At 41.1% G+C, this 20,867-nt stretch overlaps 1 protein-coding gene across 1 annotated transcript; it reads right to left on the bottom strand.

Annotated features, from left to right (window-relative positions):
• Positions 1–11,900: 11,900 nt before the first annotated feature.
• LRRC3 (leucine rich repeat containing 3) lies at positions 11,901–12,819 on the bottom strand. The gene has a single exon (XM_053470733.1). It carries the CDS (start codon positions 12,747–12,749, stop codon positions 11,964–11,966), a length of 786 nt encoding a protein of 261 aa, XP_053326708.1. The 5' UTR covers positions 12,750–12,819; the 3' UTR covers positions 11,901–11,963.
• Positions 12,820–20,867: the final 8,048 nt, after the last annotated feature.

Here is a 20,867-nt window from a genome sequence, read left to right on the forward strand (position 1 = left end):
AGAGTGGCGGACCCGGTCGCAGTTGCGGCGGGCTTAAGGGGCAGGTGCCCCTTATGCCCGGCGTTACTGCGGCCGTAGGTAGGTTAGGGGCCTGGAGCTGCAGCTCCATCAGCCCCTAAAGTCAATGCGGCCCTGCCGTGGCCCGGCCCACCGGGCAAATGCCCGGTGTGCCCGATGGCCAGTCCAGGCCTGAAGCCAGCTCTTCTAACTCGATTCACCTCAATTGTTTCCTTCTTGCACCTTGTTTAATTAAGATGGTTCTAAGAATGCACTTACTTACATCCCATAAAGTAATAACTGCCACATTAATATTGTCATTAAAATAGTCCCATATTGCCTTATATGCTTCATCCAGGGGCACTGTGTCTGCCAGCAACGAGTCAGCTTCCAAGTAAAAGCTCTCGGGTATCTGAGGGAAGTGTTAAATAAACAATAACTGGGGAATTATCTGATTAAAGAATTGGCCCCATCTTTACTCTTCCTAGAACATGTTAATTAGAAATAATCCTGGAAAATCTACCATGAGGGTGGGAATAGCAAGTGTAATCTTTATGATGAACCCTCTAGGAGTCCACCTAGGAGGAATGAAAGATTTTTTTATCTCCATGGTACTTATGGACCTGGGGATTACCCTCTGGGTTCATGGCCCTTGTGGGATGTTAGAGACAAGAACCAGACAGAGACAGGAATATAAAGTATGAAAATACTTTATTTAAAAACCCCCAATAATAATAGCAGATTCCTGATCCAAAATTGTGAGCCAGTAAATAAGCCAAGGGCAGGAACCAAAGCGGGTAGTCAGGAATATGGAGATCAGCAAAGTTAGGGTACAAATGCCAGGAATCAGGAGCCAGGAGAGTAGTCACACAAAGCCATGTCATACAAAGGAACTCAGATAAAATAATGCACTTGGTAGCAGGAAGCAAAACACAAGGGCAAACAGGAAGTGCACCTTGCATTTTAACCCCTTGCCGACAATTAAAGTGCCAGACATGCCACGGAAAAAGAGTCACTTAATGACAATTGATGTGCCTGGCACGTCATGAATTTAGACTGGTGTAATGTAATACCCAGATATCAAGGCATTCAGTAACACTGAGATCAGCAGCTGGGGCCCTGTGCACCCCCTCCCCAGATGTCAGCATCAACAAGCCTAAGCCTAAACAGTGTTGTTGAAATGCGACACCAAAACCCACCCTACTCCAGAGAGCCATCACAAGTGCCACTGCAAGATGGCGGCGTCCTTTTAAACAATAAACAAGTTTCCAAGAGGAAAAGTGTAAACAGAATAGGTAGCTTGACAATATAGAGGGTAGGACCAAATGAGAACTGGTATTGAGATAAGGTTGTGTACCCTGTACAACCTAAAGCAAATGAGTATAAAGACTATTACTGTTCTCTAATAAGGTCCCTGAATGGTATGTTAGAATACAGCTTGTGTTGTTGTGTGTGTGGTGATATAGAATGTTTAAAAGTATCCAATCAGTAAAACTGTGTGCAGTGGTTTAGAAACATAAATACATTTATTAAAACAAATACAAAAAATAAATACAAAAAATAGGGTCAGCTGCAGGGCCCTTGCAGCTAGACTCTAAAATAAATTGCATAAAATAACTTTCCTATAAGATAGGGTATCTCGTTATGATAAAAATTGAAAAATAGGTATAAAATGAAAAAAAAACACAAAAAAAAACCTGGTTATTAAAATGACACAATATGCTCAACATATGAAAATGTTTTTAGATACCGTGTGTCTTTATTGTGATTTTTCGGGAGAATTAAATTTGGTGCTGTGCACCTCTCACCGATCTTCTTATGCTGTGTCCCGCGGAGCTCTCACACTTACCCTGTAGGCTTTATCGACCGTACCTATAGCCGCTGGTGAGTTAGCGGATTGCTGGCAGTTGTGAACGCAGGGAGGGAGAGGTCTGCTGAGTAGGTTAATGGAGGTCCTTCATGTCAGCATTGTTATCCTTGTGCATGATGGGTACGATAAAGATTTAAAAAAAAAATGAAAAAAAAATGGGGTAAACTGAACAGGCCAGGTACACAATGTCCCAAATAACACATGAGGCAGAATGACCACATGTCAAATTTCCAATTTGAAAAATGAATACATCCCAAATGTGGCCTTTTAGCCCACAACCCATGCATGGGGCGGTATCACTGGAGATGTTGCTGAACACATATTGGTGTGTTGTTTACAGTGACATATTCATGAAGCTGTAAATTCATACCGGATGTAGAATGTGTGTGGAAAAAAAATACACAAAAAATACTACTGCAAACTTTGATAAAGGTTGGTGGTAAAATGTTTGCATACCAAAACACAAAATAATTGTCACGGACTGGGTCCAAACAGATGACTGAAAGGACCCAGCACGCCCGAAGATTGTATGCAGGAGTCACAGTGCAGTAGTGGAGTTGGACAGAGCCTGGTTGCAGGGTGACCACACTCACCCAGGTGTTGAGCACCTAGGGTTGTGCAGCCAAACACCAGCGCCCAGATATGGCAGCGGATGAAGTCCAGAATGAAGTGAAGTGATATCCTGCAGACACCCTGGAGCAGGCATGAAACATATCGCTAGAATCACGTGCAGGATGCTGCAGGCTGGGAGTATGGAAGCTAAGCAAAGGGTATAGCAGAAACATAACAAGCAAGGGACAGGGAGACCAGGCACGAAACATAACCAGACAAGACATACATGTTACAGGGCACTACAGTGAACATTACTAGATAAGATATACACGATACAGGGCACAACAAAGGACGGGGAAGAAGGCAAGGAACACAGGGGAAGAAGTGAGGAGCCGGAATCCTCGGACGCTTCTCCTTTAAGCAAGGATAGGTCATATTAACTAGGACATGGGGAGAGGAGAGAGGAACCAGAATCCTCAGATGATACAAGGAAGAAGGGCAAAGGTACATAAGAGACAGACAAACATGAATACAGGAACTAGCCTAGAACTATATGATAACAATTGGAGATTCCGTCACATCATATGGCCATAGTATGCTTAGCCCACCACTACGCCCAAGTACTCCAATGACGGTGGGTCCTAACGCTAATCCCTGCTGACAGTGGTACAAAACAAACCAAACATGTAAACCAAACACATAGCACAGAGACATACCTTTAGACTGAAGACTGAGACAAACAGAACACACTGGTGGGGTACACCTTATAAAGGAAACCGAGCTGAAGCAAAGAGCTGAAGCAGAAGCAAGGAATGGAAGATCAGAACAGAGCAAAAGGAAATCCAGGAATGGATCGAAGCAAAACAGAGAAACTAAAGCAAGACAGATATGCAGCTCCGCAGCCTGGACAGAACGTGACAGTATCCCCCTCCGAATGAGCGGCCTCCGGACGCGAACAGAAACCAGAAATCACAATGTCTGAACAGGAATGAGGAAGTTGTCTCTAGCTGACTTTTAGGTCCAGACGAAGGCAAGGCAGATAAGCCACTTGACAGGGCAGACACGACAGGTAACCCACTTGCTGGGCAGACGACAGGTTGCCCACTTGCAGGGCAGACGACAGGTTGCCCACTTGCAGGGCAGACGGCAGGTTGCCCACTTGCAGGGTACTCGACCAGGGTAGCCCGGATGCAGGCACCCATACTGGGAGTCCACTAGTGGGGCGCTGGCCGCAACTCAGGAAACCCCCTTTCAGGGTACACGGCAGGTTGCCCCTTTTGGTGGGGTGCACACGACAGGAAACCCCTTTTGGTGGGGTGCATGATAGGTAGCCCTCTGGCCGGGCTGGAATGCTGCAGACTCCACTCCGCGAACTCCTGGTCGTTTGCCTGCAGCCATATGTCAGGAACTGTGTCTTTGCCTGGGGGAACTTCTCGTAGCCACCTTAAAGAGCGACCGCTGGCGACCAGCACTACCGCTTTGCTGGCTGGGGTCACCACGTACGGATTCCCTGGTCAAGATGCAGGTCCTCTTCATAACAGGGGTAGGAGAACAGGAACACAGTGGATTAGCTGCATGCGCTGCGGACTCCACTCCGCGAACTCCTGGCCTTTTACCTGCGGCCATTGTCAGCAGGGATTAGCGTTAGGACCCACCGTCATTGGAGTACTTTGGCGTAGTGGTGGGCTAAGCATACTATGGCCATATGATGTGACGGAATCTCCAATTGTTATCAAATAGTTCTAGGCTAGTTCCTGTATTCATGTTTGTCTGTCTCTTATGTACCTTTGCCCTTCTTCCTTGTATCATCTGAGGATTCTGGTTCCTCTCTCCTCTCCCCATGTCCTAGTTAATATGACCTATCCTTGCTTAAAGGAGAAGCGTCCGAGGATTCCGGCTCCTCACTCCTTCCCCTGTGTTCCTTGCCTTCTTCCCTGTCCTTTGTTGTGCCCTGTATCATGTATATCTTATCTAGTAATGTTCATTCCTTGTCTGGTTCACTGTAGTGCCCTGTAACATGTATGTCTTGTCTGGTTATGTTTCGTGCCTGGTCTCCCTGTCCCTTGCTTGTTATGTTTCTGCTATACCCTTTGCTTAGCTTCCATACTCCCAGCCTGCAGCATCCTGCACGTGATTCTAGTGATATGTTTCATGCCTGCTCCAGGGTGTCTGCAGGATATCACTTCACTTCATTCTGGACTTCATCCGCTGCCATATCTGGGCGCTGGTGTTTGGCTGCACAACCCTAGGTGCTCAACACCTGGGTGAGTGTGGTCACCCTGCAACCAGGCTCTGTCCAACTCCACTACTGCACTGTGACTCCTGCATACAATCTTCGGGCACGCTGGGTCCTTTCAGTCATCTGTTTGGACCCAGTCCGTGACAATAATTACTACCACAAAGTTTCACAAAGACTGGTGGTAGAATTACTGCATTGAAAAAGAGTTAAAATGCTAGCATTTAAAATACCTTGGGGTGTCTGGTTTTCACAAATGCATGGTTTGGTAGAAATTGCATTGGACAGCTTCAAAGGTGTCCCAAATGGCACATGGGGGTAGAATTACCAGGTTTGGAAAAAAATGGTTTTGAAATAGCAAAATGCTATTTGTAATTATTGCCCTATAACGTGCAGAAATAAAACAACAAAACATAATAGAATCTATTTACCAGGTCTTTCACATTAGCTTTAATAGATGAGTAAATGATTTTTTAAGTAAAAGTGAGTTTTACCATATTTTATACTTTTTTAATAGTAAATTACCGTATTTGCTCGATTATAAGACAACCCCCCAAAATCTGAATATTAACTTAGGAAAAAAAGAAAAAGCCTGAATATAAGACGACCCTAAAGGAAAAAAGTTTTACCAGTAAATGTTAATTCATGTAAACTATTTTTTTTAATAAAAGCTATGATTGAGAAAAATATTTTTTTTGTTTTTATTTCCTTGTATTTTCCAACCTGTCCCCCAGTTACGCACATCTGCCCCCAAGCTTGCCACTCCAATATGGCACTGTGGCCCATGATATGCCTTTTAACCCTCTATATGATACTGTGCCCCATGGTATGCCTTTTGACCCCCTATGTGCCACTCTGCCTCCAGAAATGCCTTATACCCCGATATCCCATTCTGGCATTTAGGGGCTTAAAATGCATTTTATGGGGCAGAGTGGCATATAGGGAGGTATAAGGCATTCCAGGAGGCAGAGTGGCATTAAGGGAGTTAAAGGCATTGTATAGAGCACTCTGCCTCCGGAAATGCCTTATACCCCCATATGCCACTCTGGCATTTAGGGGGTTAAAAGGCATATTATGGGGCAGAGTGGCATATAGGGAGGTATAAGGCATTTCAGGAGGCAGAGTGCTCTATTAAATGCCCCCTTAACGGCACTCTGCCTCCTGAAATGCCTTATATGCCACTCAGCCCCATAATATGCCTTTTAACCCCCTAAGTGCCACACACACACTTACCGGTGCTTCCAATTTCCTGCTGTATTGCCGGGGCAGCGAGTTGACGTCTCCTTCCGCTGCAGCCGGAAGGAGGTGGAGTTGGCAGCGGGGGTTTGTCTGCGTCCGTCGCGCATACCTTCCCCGGCTGTCAGAGATCAGAGTTCCCCGCACCGGTGCGGGGAACTCTGATCTCTGACAGTCGGGGAAGGTATGCGAGACGGACACAGACAACCCCCGCTGCTAGCCACACCTCCTTCCGGCTGCAGCGGACGTTGTCTACGCGGATCGCGTAGAAGTCAACCCACTGCCCCGGCAAAACAGCAGGAAGCACCGGTAAGTGTGTGTGTGTGTGTGTGTGGGGGGGTGTTAAATGGGGGGGGGTGAGACAGGAGGATCCAGGTCCCCTGCAGCGGTGCGGGGGATCTGGATCTTAGTCTCATAATCAGACCTCTATTTGAGGTCTGATTAGAAGACGACCCTGATTAGAAGACGAGAGGTCTTTTTCAGAGCATTTGCTCTGAAAAAAACCTTGTCTTATAATCGAGCAAATACGGTATATGATACAATCAAAATACTGGCATTTAAAGAAAACCCTTCTTCCCCTGTAAAAACAATCTTTAACTTGTATGGGTTCATTAAATGTTAAAACAGCCATTGTCACGAAGGCTACAAAAAATAAAATCAGCCATTGGCACGTAGGGGTTAAATAGCCTGAAATGGCTGGCTGTGGGCTGGAAAATGGGCTGGTCCAAGGAGTAGCCGTGGGAACTAGGGAGAAGATTGTTACCAGACAGCAGGTAGTTTGTTCGCATTTGGGCAGCCAAACAAAGCTTTAAATTGCCCATATTGTGCATTGAAGAGATGCCTCACACACACCAACGATTGGTGATTGGTTCATTGTCTCTGAGCCTTTTTGTATGGGAGATACTGGCTCTTACCTAACGTAAACACTGAAGCCAGTCTTGCATGTTTGTCAGGGGGTTACAGAGAGAAACGGCTCTAGTAATTATGAGTCACTTTGGGGCTGTTCCTGATCTCCTTTTTTGGGAAAAACAGTCATGCTTCTTTATATATATATATATATATATATATATATATTTGACAGTAATGGCATAACAGGATTGACAGTAATGGCATAACAGTTGGAACATACATAAAATAGGAATAGGACATCAGTATGCTGAGCATGTTCCAAAAAATTGTTTTTCTCCAAAAATTAACAAAAGGAAACCAAAAAAGCAAACCGAAACAAAAAGTAAAGGAAAAAGTTAACCAGTCTCACATTCTCCCTCTCATTGTGGAAGTCATGGTAAGAAAATGTCATCCATACTGTCATCCCCAACGGGACCCAGGGATGCTGGAAGTAGGGTATAACCAGAATCTACAGCGCTACCGTGGCAACAGGTATCAGAGGTTGTTGTAGGAGCAGTCTAGAGCAGTACCATGAAGTATATTTGAAAGTATCCCTGATTCTAAGCTTTGTAAGGTCATCCAAATCCCCGGTAAAGTGTCCCCATTGACTAAAAAACTTCCTGACGCGGGTTTCCGTTTCCAAGCTCACCTCCAGCCAGTCCATTCTCATGAGAAACAAGAGTTTGGACTTAAGCAATGCCAGAGTTGGCGGGGATATCTAGATCCACTGCTGTAAGATCAACTTCCTGGCAGCCGCCATCAGAATTTGAAGTTGAGTTCCCTTTTTTATATTTTAACAGGATGAGTAGTAATACCATTTATGTATTCACATACTGCTGGTTTTCCCACAAGGAACAGATATACCACTATGCTGTTGCTGCTTATCAACAGGTGAAGAACCCAGGTAGATTCAGTTGGCCCACAAGGGGTTAAATACTTATATATCTGTCGGTGGCAGACCAGATTTGTCTTGTCTCCATCATTTAATGTTGTTTGTATGCTATATCACAAGTAAAAATATAACATTAACTTATTGTATTCTTCACATCGTTGGAAATGTGGGTTGTGTGACCCCCCAAAAAAACAAACCATAAATATTATTTATCAATTTAGCAATCAATAGTTTTCTAACCTCTCATGACCTAGGTCACTTTCGCTTGGCTTGAGTTTACTCTCTGCCTTGGCTAACAGCAATCACACTTCTATGATGCCCAGGATCCAGCATGTGCTGGCTGCCTGGGCATGATAGGAGTGTGATTGCACAATGGCTGCTTTGAACTTCACAGCCGGGCAGCCGCTTTGAATGTGGTCTGCTGGCCCACGGACCGGCAGTCTTGTGGTCAGACCTCTATTTGATCTTGTCTTGGATATAAGACGAGGGATATTTTTCAGAGCATGGTGTCAGACAACATGCTTTATACCAGGGGTGTAACTAGAAACCCCAGGACCCACGTGTGAAAATTGCCCTGGGGCCCCCAACTTCACTAAGCAATATGTCCCACAGTGTCACCTTAGCCCCCAAACAGCTTGTGAGTACCTCCTTTGTCCCCAAAGAGCCTGCCTGTGCCATCTTTGCTCCAGCTTGTCAGTGCCCCCAAATAGCCATTTCCCCCCCAAACAGCTTGTTTTTGAAATCATTGCCCCTTGTCCCCACTCCAACATACAGTATGGCACACAACACAAAAACAAAAGTTTAAAATTTTGGAAAAGCTGACTTTTCTAAAATGAGAATATGTGTAAATGAGTCACTATCAGACTGGGGCCTTTTAAATGGAGTCCAGGAAAAAATGGGATAACGAGGTATATATCCGAGGTCGGTGCAGGCAGCACAGGATCAAGGTAAAAAACAAGCCAAGGTTTGGTACACGATAGACACCGGTAGAATAGAAGCATAAGCAAACAAACCCAAAGCAAATCACTATGTGACTCTTTGAGCGGGCACTGAACTAGTGGGACAGAAGGTTTAAATAGGAAGAAGGGTGGGAAAATGAACACTAGACCAATAGGATCGTGAATGATCGATGCAAGCAAATAGGCAGGACAGTCCCGATTTTGGGTCTCTGTCCCGCTGTCTCACCTATCCCTTCCTCTGTCCCGCTTTGCAGGGGCAGAGGAAGGTGAGATCCGTACTCACCTCAGGTGCAGCTGTGCAGCCGAGCGCTGGGATATGACGTCATCCCTAAGCTGTGCAGCAATAGCCGGCGCCTAGTGATGAGGGAGTATTAAAGTGAGGTCTGAAGTGACAGAACTTGCGCTCCCGCCACAGGATGCAGGATGCAAGATACAGGATACAGGATGGAGTCAGAAGGTAGAAAGATGGTGGAAGAGGTAAGAGATGGGGAGAAAGGGGTGTAAGGGTATATGTGTATGTACAGTATCTCACAAAAGTGAGTACACCCCTCACATTTTTGTAAATATTTTATTATATCTTTTCATGTGACAACACTGAAATGACACTCTGCTACAATGTAAAGTAGTGAGTGTACAGCCTGTATAACAGTGTAAATTTGCTGTCCCCTGAAAATAACTCAACACACAGCCATCAATGTCTAAACCTTGGCAACGAAAGTAAGTACACCCCTGCTTCAAATAAATACAGTTTTAATAGAAATTTGGTGCTAACAACTTGTAACTCATTCAAAAGGAATAAAAATACATTTACAGTTAGGATTCTGGCTTCATGTATTTTATTTCACCTTTGAGAAATTCAAGAAAGTGCCGAAACAAAATAAACATTTTACTCAGAATGAAAATCTTTGATGTGGTTATCTGTGTAAAAGTAGTACTAAGGCCACATACAGTGGATGCTATGGATATTTCTTCTCAGATGAGCCATTGCAATGTTTTTTCCCATTTAAAGGAAAGAGCTACAATATTTGAGCTTGTTATATTGAACTACATCTACAATGTCTTATTCTCCCAGTACATGGCTAAGGATTTATATGGCTGCAGAAGTTATGATTTAATCTCACTCATTATAATACTAAAACAGTGACATGTGCTGTATTAACCCCTTAAGGACCAGCCTGTTTTTACTTTTTGTACCCTTTGGGACCGAGGCTGTTTAAACACTTTAGCGGTGCTCGAGTTTAGATGTAATTTTCTCCTCACTCATTTAGTGTACCCACACAAGTTATATATTGTTTTTTTTCAGGATACCATTTTTTGATCATATTATCTAATTTCCTATAAAAAAAATAATAGAATACGATGAAAAATTGAAAAAAAACCCTTTTCTGACTTTTATTTGAAAAAAACTGTTAAATAGATTCCACTATTTGTCTTGAGTTTCGAAATACCCAATGTTTTTATGTTTTTTTTTCTGAAAGTTATTGGGCAATAAGTACAAGTTGCATTTTGCTATTACAAAAACCATTTTTTTTCCAAATCTGGTCATTCTGCCCCATGTGCTATTTCGTGTATCTTTGAAGCTGGCCAATGCAATTTACCCCATCAAACCATATATTTTTTAAAACTAGACACCTCAAGGTATTTCAAATGCTGGTATTTTAACCCTTTCCATGCACTAATTCTACCACCAGCCAAAATTTGTGGTAGTCATTTATTTTGTGTTTTTTTTATCACAAAAATTGCGCTTCAGGGATGCATTTACAGCTCCTGGTATACGTCACTTTCAAACAAGAAAGGGCCGCTACTCCAATTTACCCCATCAAACCATTCTTTTTTTTTTTTTTAATTAGACACCCCTTCGGTATTTGAAATGCTTTTACTTTAACTCTTTCCATGTCAAGATTTTTGGGAGGATACAGCGCTGATTTTATCACTTGCTCATAATAATAAACTTTATTATTATTATTTTTTTTAATTTTACTTTTTTTTACATTTTGCTGGAACTGGATGGTTCCTCTGATGCATAATTATTTTTAAATGTTACCACTTTTTTTCCCCATATGTATATTTTAAATTATTTACTAATCACATTGTGATTAGAAAGCTGGGCTCCATTGACTTGCATGGTTGAATGCAGTACCTGTATGCAACCTGCAAGTGGAACCAGAGTTCTCAAAATCGCAGTGGCTCCTAAACTCTTTTAAAACAGGTGTCCGCCGTGGATGTTGACGCCCCGGGGAGGGGCCAGACATTGCCCCTGATGCCGATCTCTGTGTTGCTGAATGCCTCAACGTATGTATATGTAATTATGTAGTGTTAGCGTTTGTGTGATTGTATGGCGTTAGCATGTGTGTGTTACTGTATGGCGTTAGCATGTGTATGTCAGAGTATGGTGTGTCTTAGCTCCGGGAGTCACTGAAAATACTGACGCCATTAACCCTATGGTCACCCCTGAGGTTAAGTTCTATATTAACTTTAAGTTAAGTGTCTAAGCATCTCAATTCCTATAATTACCTTTTGCCCAGTGACTAGTTCCTAGTTATACTCCCTGGATCATGTAGTGTGAGGCACTGTTCATATTGCAAGGTCATGTGATGTGTAAGAGCTTGCTGCTGCAGACTACAGAAGGAAGTGCTGGGCAGCTTCACCGGCTCTGGGCTGAGGTATACTTCAGCTACAATTTTATGGCAATTAGCCACTAAAGATAGGGAACTGTCTGGTAGCATGTGTTTCAAAATTAAGGTAAGGCTTTATTATTGGTATTATTTTTTTCTGGAACCAAAACAAGGGTGATACATGAAATTACATTGTTGTGACATAATATCAGACTTGAGTACATATTACTCTTCCATCTTGTAACATGGACCTCCAATATTCATTTAACTTTATTAACAAGGGAGTGTTCCTTTAAATATTTTAAGAGCATGGTCTTCAGCATAATATTCAGTTATAATATTACCTCAAATGTGACAGTTTCTCTTTAAACTGCCTCTATAGTTTGACCTCTGAAGTAGAACATATGTGATTGGTGTTCTGCACAGCACAGCAGAATCTTAGTATAGTAGGTTATGTTTGCAAATGCTTTACTGTTATTCAGTTAATCAATTTGATATAATTGCAATAGTGCTGTTTTTGGCTAGAACAGAGTATGCAGAAATGGAAATTATCACTTTAAATGGATTTCATAAACATTATGAGCTGTATGCCTTTATCCTGCAGCATCTTAATTTTTAGACAATTTTTAGAGTTTTTTTTCCTCTCTGTGAAACATGTTTGCCAAAGCATAGGGTTCAATGTGTGGCACTATCCTGTTATCCTTAGGCACATCAATAACTACAGAACAGTGCTGATAGTATCAAAGTCTTTGGTTAGCTGGTGACTCGGTAATGACTTAAGATATTCTAAATGCCTCCTGGCATCTTCTTGGTTGTGCCTCACATAATATACCACATAGGTTATAACCATGGCAAACCAACCAAACATAGTGATAAACATAGCAACATCTGTGGTTTTATGGTGGATATTGCAAAAGTTAATGCCTGAATCTAGCACTTGGATTAAAGGCTTGCCAACATATTCCTCCTGCACGGATGTGTAACAGGAAATGTCATTGACAGTCTCTGGGTCCAACTTGAGCTCCCTCAGCACCTCCTGAAGAGTGCAATCACAGTGCCATGGATTGTTAGACAAGCGGATCTTGGCCCTAAGCTTTTCCAGGGCCTCCTTTGGTATGCTGTGAATCTGATTCCCAGACAGATCTAGAAGCCTGAGTCCCTCTGTTACCCCTTTGAAAGCAGCAAGCTCTATTTTCTCAATTGAGTTTCTAGACAAGTCTAGCTCCTGTAGATAACTGAGGTCTTTGAATGCATTATTTGGCACCTGATGGATTTTGTTTGCATCCAGCTTCAGAGACACAGTATCCATAGGGAGGTCTACAGGAATTTCCTCTAGATTTTGGGCACTGCAGTGGACCACCATTGCTCCACTATTATCAGAACAATGGCAACTCTTAGGACATGAGGCAATAGCTTGGACATGGAACAGGAGCAACAAAAGTCCCCGTTTAAGCAGCAGTTTTGAACATCTGTAAATGTGGACACATCCTGGAAAATTATACATGCTTTGTGTTCTATGCTACTTTCTGTCTCTTCATCACTGCATGAGAAGCGTATCTCTGTTTTTAACACAAGTCGACAGTATGTTTAACAGGATGTCACCCTGCTGGAAACAAAAGAAGAAAAACTCTTGAAAACATTGAAGTAAATGAAAACAAGAAATAATTACAAGGCAGGCAAGGTAACTTATTTTTCTATTCAGAATATAATGCAACAAGTTTGGGTAACATTATCTTTATTAAATGAAACGTATCTCCATGTAAGTAAGCCAGAACACAGAACTGCTTTGCCAGAAGATTACAGTTTGAGAAAAATAATTTACCCCTTCAGGATCAGGTTTTTTTTTTACCATATTTCTGCTAAATGACCAGAGCAGTTTTTGTGGTTTTGCTATGTCTTTATTCAACTGTGATTGCCCACTAACTAATTTAGTTACGGGTTAGCACTACACCATCACTCTTAAAGGGGCGATTGGGCAGCAGGGGAGGGTTTGGGCTTGTCTCCACACTCATGTGAAAATTTCATCCCTGTCTCTGAAGCTGGGACACAAACAGCGGTAAACCGGTAATAGCAGGGAGGAGCCTCTATGATTGCTGCAGTAGGGGTGGTCAAAGGGCTCATGGGGGCTCTTTTTTGCCCAGTACAAAACGGTATTAACCCCTAAAATGCCAGGTTAACGCTGCACTGTCGCTCTCATGGAGCGATCAGGCAGCAGGGGAATGTGGCGATCAAAATAAAATGCCCCCACGTCACCACAGTCGTGGTTATTGTGGGGACACTGCTGCTGCTGTCGGCCCAGGTAAACTGGCGATCGCATTACCAGCTGCCACAGGCAGCTTCAGGAAAGGGGGCTGTTTGTAGCTTCACAATTGTATTCATAATATGCTATTTGAGTACATTGCATGTTATTTATATTATAGCAATAGAATGTGCAGAGATCTGAGAGTTTCTTTAACCCCTTCATGAAAATGGCTGATTTTATTTTTTGTACACTTACCTGTAATTTTCTTCTGTCTCATTTAATGTTCCCACACAAGTTATATATTGATTGTTTCAGGACAAGACAGGCTTTCTTAGATTTCATTATTTTGATTGTATCATATAATTCCCTATATAAAAAGTATAAAATATGGTGAAAATTGAGAATTAAAATGAACTTTTCTGACTTTTTTACTCATCTATAAAAGATAATGAAAATACCTGCTAAATATATTCTACTATTTGTCTTGAGTTTAGAAATTCATAATTTTTTTTTTTGCTTTTTTTGTGCAAGTTATGGGGCAAAAATTACATTTAATTTCATTTTTTTAAAATCTGGTAATTCTGCCCCATGTGCTATTTAGGACATATTTGAAGCCAGCCAGTGCAATTTACCCCATCAAACCATATATTTTTGAAAACTAGACAACCCAAATTATTTAAAATGCTAGTATTTTAACTCTTTCTATGCACTAATTCTACCACCAGTCTATGTCAAACTTTGTGGTAGTTATTTTTTTTTTTTTTTTTGCCGTTTTATTCACACACATTGTACTTCAGGTATCAATTTACAGCTCCTGGTTTATGTCACTATCACACAACACCACAATATGTGTTCAGCAACATCTCTTGAGTACAGTGATAGCCATGCTTAGATTTGTTGGGTTATTTGTGCATTTTGTTTTGAATTTTTGAACCCGGCCAATTCGATTTACCCCATCAAATCATACTTTTTTTTAAACCAGACACCCCATGGGCATTAAGCATGCCAATATTTTTTTAAAATTTTTGGAACTTGATGGTTCCCCCTGTTGGTGACATCAGTTGGGGAATTATTTTTACACTGTTTAAGCTTAGGAGGCAATTGTTGATCAAAGATGACTTTCTACACCTATTCCAGGCCCAAGGGGATGCTTTTCAGTGACGCCAATTGTCGTAAAGGGGTTATTCATATGCATTTGCAGTCCTACCAATTTGTATTTGCGCTTACAAAAAAACCTCACTATTTACATACTGTACTGTACATGTGACTGCAAGAGAGTCGACTTGCAAATGCTAGTGGAAACCAATAACAAAGAAAGCAACTTTCAGATTCATTAACCTGTGAGTTGGAAATGCAAGTTGGAACAAAGTTTCCACCCACAAAAAGTTACATAATTATTGTTTTATAAAAACAGTGGTTCTCCAGACATCCTCCCATCCTTCACTTCCTAGAAGGTCTGCCTGAAACTCTTGCTTACTGTTTCCTCCCCCAACTACTACTAGTCTTGTTTCCAATCAGTTATTGGTCAGTGGGCAGTGCATGGTATGGACTAACTGCATAATATTCCGGAATTCTTAAACACCAGGACCAGGTAGGTCCCAACAACATTCCTGGAGGATGAAGAGTAAGATATAAATGAAATGCCCTTTGGGGCTATCAATGCCCCCTGCCCACTGGGGGAGGGGTTAAAATGTCTTAATAACCCTTTCTAAAGGCAGATACCCCATCCTACCCATCCAAGTTCCCTTTTGGTGCCAGACTGGAAACAATAAAAAACACTATCCATCCCCTTGCCACTTAAAGTTTGGGGAAAAATAATTTCCTTTCCTTTTCGGGGCTATTCAGTGTCAAAAATGCTCTCGTCTTCAGTCCTTGGAAAAAATATCCCAGACACAAAAAATATGGCAAAATTAATTAATAAGTAAAAGTACTCCATTTGGCACCCACTGCCAATGAGTTGTTTTGCAAATTTGCTGTCCTGCTGAACATTGGTAGGTTTAGGGAAATTAAACAGAGGAAGTTTAAGCTGATAAGGACAATAAGGGCTGCACTTCCCAAAGGAGAAAAACGACAGTACTTGATAACAGATGCTTTCACCAGGGACATAACTAATGCAATACATATAATAGTCTTGTAACTATAGTAATCGTCAGTTGCGCTGAGCGGGGCTTGAAGAAAGTATTAATGGACACTGGTCCTTCTTCTGCCCGGCATGTCCTGCCCTCTCACTACCCTCTTATGCTCCCAGTCCCTTCCTGCCCCATCTGTTCTTTGCTGTTTATGCAATCTACTGGTTATTGCTTAGTTGCCCAGTAGAATAGTCAGGCAAGTCTATGTTACTTAGTCTCCAGAGTGCCTGAGGTATTACCTGCATGCTCAATAAAGCATTTCATATTTTGATTGTAATATTTATTTTGTGGTTCATGAACAAGACTCAGCCAGCCTGCTAGGCTGGTTGAAAATGCAGTGAGGATAGAAACTGTAGGACATCAGTGTCCTTCTTTATAACAACACTACAGATTCATGTGTCCTCCTCCTTATGCATCAATCCATAGCAAAAATAGGACATCGGTGGCAGGGGTGTAACTAGAAGCCTCAGGGCCCTGGTGCGAGAATCTGGTAACATTTAAAAATAATTATGCATCACAGGAACCATCCGGTTCCAGCAAAATGTAAAAAAAAAATCCAAAAAGTATAAAATAAATAAATAAAAAAAAAGTTTATTATTATGAGCAAGTGCTAAAATTAGCGCTGTATCTTCGTAAAAATCTTGACCTGGAAAGAGTTAAAGTAAAAGCATTTCAAATACCAAAAGGGTGTCTAATTTAAAAAAAATGAATGGTTTGATGGGGTAAATTGGAGTGGCTGGGCTCAAAAATAGCTGACCAAAATGGGGGGGGGCACACTTCCTAAATGTGGTGTTTTACCTCCTAAACAACCCAACAAACCCATGCATGGGGGATATCACTGTACTCAGGAGATATTGCTGAACACATATTGGGGTCTTTTTTGAAAGTGGTGTATACCAGGAGCTGTAAATGCATACCTGAAGCTCAATTTCTGTGATAAAAAAACACAAACTAAATTGCTACCACAAATTTTGGCAAAGGCTGGTGGTAGAATTAGTGTATGGAAATACCAGCATTTGAAATACCTTGAGGTATCTAGTTTTCAAAAATATATGGTTTGATGGGGTAAATTGCATTGGCCAGCTTCAAAGACACCGGAAATAGCACATGGGGCAGAATGACCAGATTTGGGGAAAAAAATGGTTTTGTGATAGCAAAACGCAACTTGTACTTATTGCCCAATAACTTTCAATTTTTTATATATTTTTTTTATAGGAAATATGATAAAAAATGGTATCTGAAGAAAGCCCTTCTTGTCCTGAAAAAAACAATATATAACTTTTGTGGGTACACTAAATGAGGAGAAAATCACATCTAAACACGAGCACCGCTAAACGAGGGTACAAAAAGTAAAAAAAACAGCCTGGTCCTTAAGGGGTTAACTATGGAATCAACAAAGCTCTCTTTGCAACAAAAGATCTCATATCTACTTGCTCTGCATTTACAAATGATGCATAGACCACAAGGTAGTGAAGTTGTCTATGCTAGGGGTTTGCACCACCTCCAGAGGAGGCAAAGTACAACTGCTATGACCCCCTTAGATAAGCCAAATCCCATAGCTGCTTACTCATATACTAATCATATCCAAAATATATTTGCAGAAAAGGAGAGCATAGAAAACCCATAAATTACCACAGACAAGATTCAGTCATGATGTAAATGCTTCATACATTTCCAGAACCCCTGGGCGCTATATGTGGAATTCCAAAACTAGGGGGGGCAGGGTTGCCTACTTGCACCTCTTGCCAGCCTTCTGCTGCTGTCAACAGGGGAGAGAACAGTTAAGGGAAGCACTTAGTAAATTCACTTTTGTTAGGAATAAAAAGGCAATTTTTATTCAGAATGATCTTTAACAGCTCTTGCTGTCTATTACATCTGCTGCTAATTCATCCCATAAAGACCCACTTTGTTTCTGTGATGTACAGCTTCCAAGTGAAATCCCAGGGATGAATGGGACACATGAATTAATGATTTCATGAAACTGTTGTGAGCTGCTATTAAAATAAACTAATTATAATGAACAGCGTAACAGTTGCTGTCTTTACTCTTTTAAGTTTGTGGTGCAACATCCTGCAATAATAAGCTTAGATTAAGTCTGACATCCATTATTTTCTCCTTGAAGAAGGGATAACCTGCAATAAGAATCATAAGATAAATTCATATAATAGCTTTGCAGAAGAATATTGTACTGTACTCTTCAAAATGTGTCTTTCATGTTTAAACATGGAATGATAAGGCATGGTTAGTGTTTCCTGACGTTTAATTAGTTTCTGGTGTGTTTAAAAGACTCCCTTCTGTGAAACAGGTTTAAGACATTTCCAGTTGCCCAACATGTGCCCTGAAGACAGTAATTATGTCTATCTTATTGGTCCTGATGTTGATTTATTATTCATTTTCAAAAGAGCTGTAAAAGCTTAAAAAGTGTATATACACTGTATTTGTGCACATATATAATATATATATATATATATATATATATATATGTGTCATATAAATAATTTTTATAATAATAATAGATTGAATACTGTAGTGTATAATGTATTAACTATCATATTGCTACGATATCGTGGCTACGATATAGAGGTTAAGAACAATTTAGTCCTTATAGAGTCATACAAGTATGCATTACCCAAAAGTTCAAGGGTCATACATCTTTTTGGTGGTCTTCTGAGTCCCAGAAATACAATGGTTATGCAAATAGATTAAACCATGTGTTGCAAGAGTCCATATCATTGATAAAACCAGAGAGTTTTGCATCTTTTTTGCTAAATGACTCAACAGAAGGTGTCGGAAAATAATATAGTATGTGTATCGGACACAAACAAGTAGACGAATTTTGAAAAAATAAATTTGTGTTAATAGTTGATGACATCACTAACATACAAATCAGAAGTAGGGATTTTGCATCCCTCCTCCAGCATAATAATGCAGATGCCAAGTAAGAATGTTTTTTCTAGTCTCATCTGATTCTTTAAGGGAATATATTAAGGCAAAACTGAAGACTTTTTAGGGCAAAGTACACATTTTTGACTCATTACATTAAACACCCCATTGGTTTAGATACTGAAATTTAGCACTTTGCAAAAAAAAATTAATGTATGCAAAGTGAAAAATGCAGTAACACACTAACACCAACAGTTCGTCGACTGTATACACAATCACATGCAGCTGAAGCAATTCATTGTTATATACACATCATGGGAGAGCAACCCAGCATTACAGACACGGACAGCTGTGATCACACGTCAAACGTACTCAGGGGTATTCCACTCACCATGTGGGGTATTCGGTTATTTAACGCTCTCCCTTTTGCTTCTTTGACAAAATTGGTGTCGGATGCGAAGCAAAATGAGAGGACAAAGAAACAGGACATCGGCTGGTATCAGATGAAGCAGTGTTGCCGTCTCCTGGCTGTCTTGAAGTTTCCCTGTGATCAGCAGGAGATGGGGAAGGATCACAGCATCAGCTCTCCACTGGTCAGCACTTGTTGCTATTTTCAGAATACACAGAACCCATTCTCTTTTGCCTGTAACCTTAGTTCTAACACAGACCAATCAGGCTTCCCAGGGGCTGTAACTGGATCGTGTCTCTTCCTTGTCAGTGGAATTTTGGCTAAAAAAGGATTTTCTTTTTTAAAGACAAAGCACCAACGCAGGAAAAGCTAATGCGATTCAAAATGCCATTCATATTAAGGCGATGCACAGCCATAGGCGATCCAATAGTGGCACACATACAATTATACTGCAATATAGGTACAAACAATAATAGTATCATTAGATGACTGATACATTGTCATTTACTGGGAATAAGAGATTTTTGTCATTTCCTGATGAGTAGACGTCCTTTGTTTCTGAGTATAATAGATTGGTAGAACTCATCAGTATACCAGTACTGTAAACATGCCACTTAATGGTTTGTAAGGAATATGTAAACATTGTTGTATTCATTTTTCCTGTATCATGTTTATGTTAAACTGGTAATAAATGCACATTTCTAATCATATTTTGTAAACGGTAAACACAGCCATATATTGTAATTCTGTCTTGGAAATTTAAGTTATAAATTGATTTGCATTTTACTCATCGCAAGATAAATCAAATAAATAGCAATCCGATGGTGCTTACACAGACAATTGGCAGTCAAAAGTGCAAAAGGTACATACCGTATTTCCCCAAGTATAAGACGCACCTTAATTTTGGGGGCCGAAATTTAAAAAAATATATATTACATAAAGTTATTGTACTGGCTGCCTGGGCATAATATGAGTGTGATTGATGTTAGCTGCTAGCAATTGTTAGCAATCGCACTCCTATCATGCTCAGGCAGCCAGTACATGCACATCACTTGCCCTACACACGGATACACACACACATTCATTCACTCCCCCACCTTAACTGAACTGCAGATCTTCTGGTGCCACTCGCAGACCCCAAATTTTTCTAAAAAAGGTGCGTCTTATACATGGGGAAAATACAGTATATGAGCATATTAACAAATGTGGAAAACTGCTTCCAAGAGTGCCACAAAGGCGACAGCAGCAGTTTTACATATTTTTTTTTACATATTTAGAAGAATTTAAAAGAACCTTCAGGCTCCAGGAGGGGTCTGAGGGCCAGCCTCCTCCCTACAGACCTTGGGCCCAGGCCTTAGAGACTGTTCTGGTTTTGGGGAAGTGGATACAGGGGTTCCATTTGGACTACTTCTTCCTTGTGGTACACATTTCCCCAATTGCCAGACTCCAAAGACTATGGAAGTTGGGCACAGATTTGGGGTACCTGCATTTTGGGAGGAGGCTTTATGTGTATTGTTTTAATACAGCACAGAGACTGTTATGGCTAGTATTTGCACCAAGATCTGATATCGCCCAAAACTGTCCATTTTTACCATCTTCCCCACAGACTACAATAGTGACCCCCTACTGGGCTGAAGTGGGCTTCGTGCAAATACTGAGCACTGTGGAAAGGACGGCCTAATTGAGAACTGTGTGTGTTTTGCTGGTACTATTGTTTTTAACTTACCCTCTGGTACTGTTTAAATAATGTTGTGTTTCCCAATAAACTGAGCTCATGATTTTATCCTCAAACATCTAGTCTCGGCTGATGCTTCTTCGGTAGCGTGGTTCAGTGGTCAAGGTAGCGTAGGAAGCTGACTTTAGAGGATATAAACATTCAGGGTAAAAAAAATCCGTTACAGTTAACAAAGGAAGTAACATGTCTTTTGAATTAGCTTAACTGTACTTTCTTTACCCCAA

This window comes from Spea bombifrons, chromosome 7, assembly GCF_027358695.1.
Source record: "Spea bombifrons isolate aSpeBom1 chromosome 7, aSpeBom1.2.pri, whole genome shotgun sequence".
In the NCBI taxonomy this organism is placed as follows: domain Eukaryota; kingdom Metazoa; phylum Chordata; class Amphibia; order Anura; family Pelobatidae; genus Spea; species Spea bombifrons.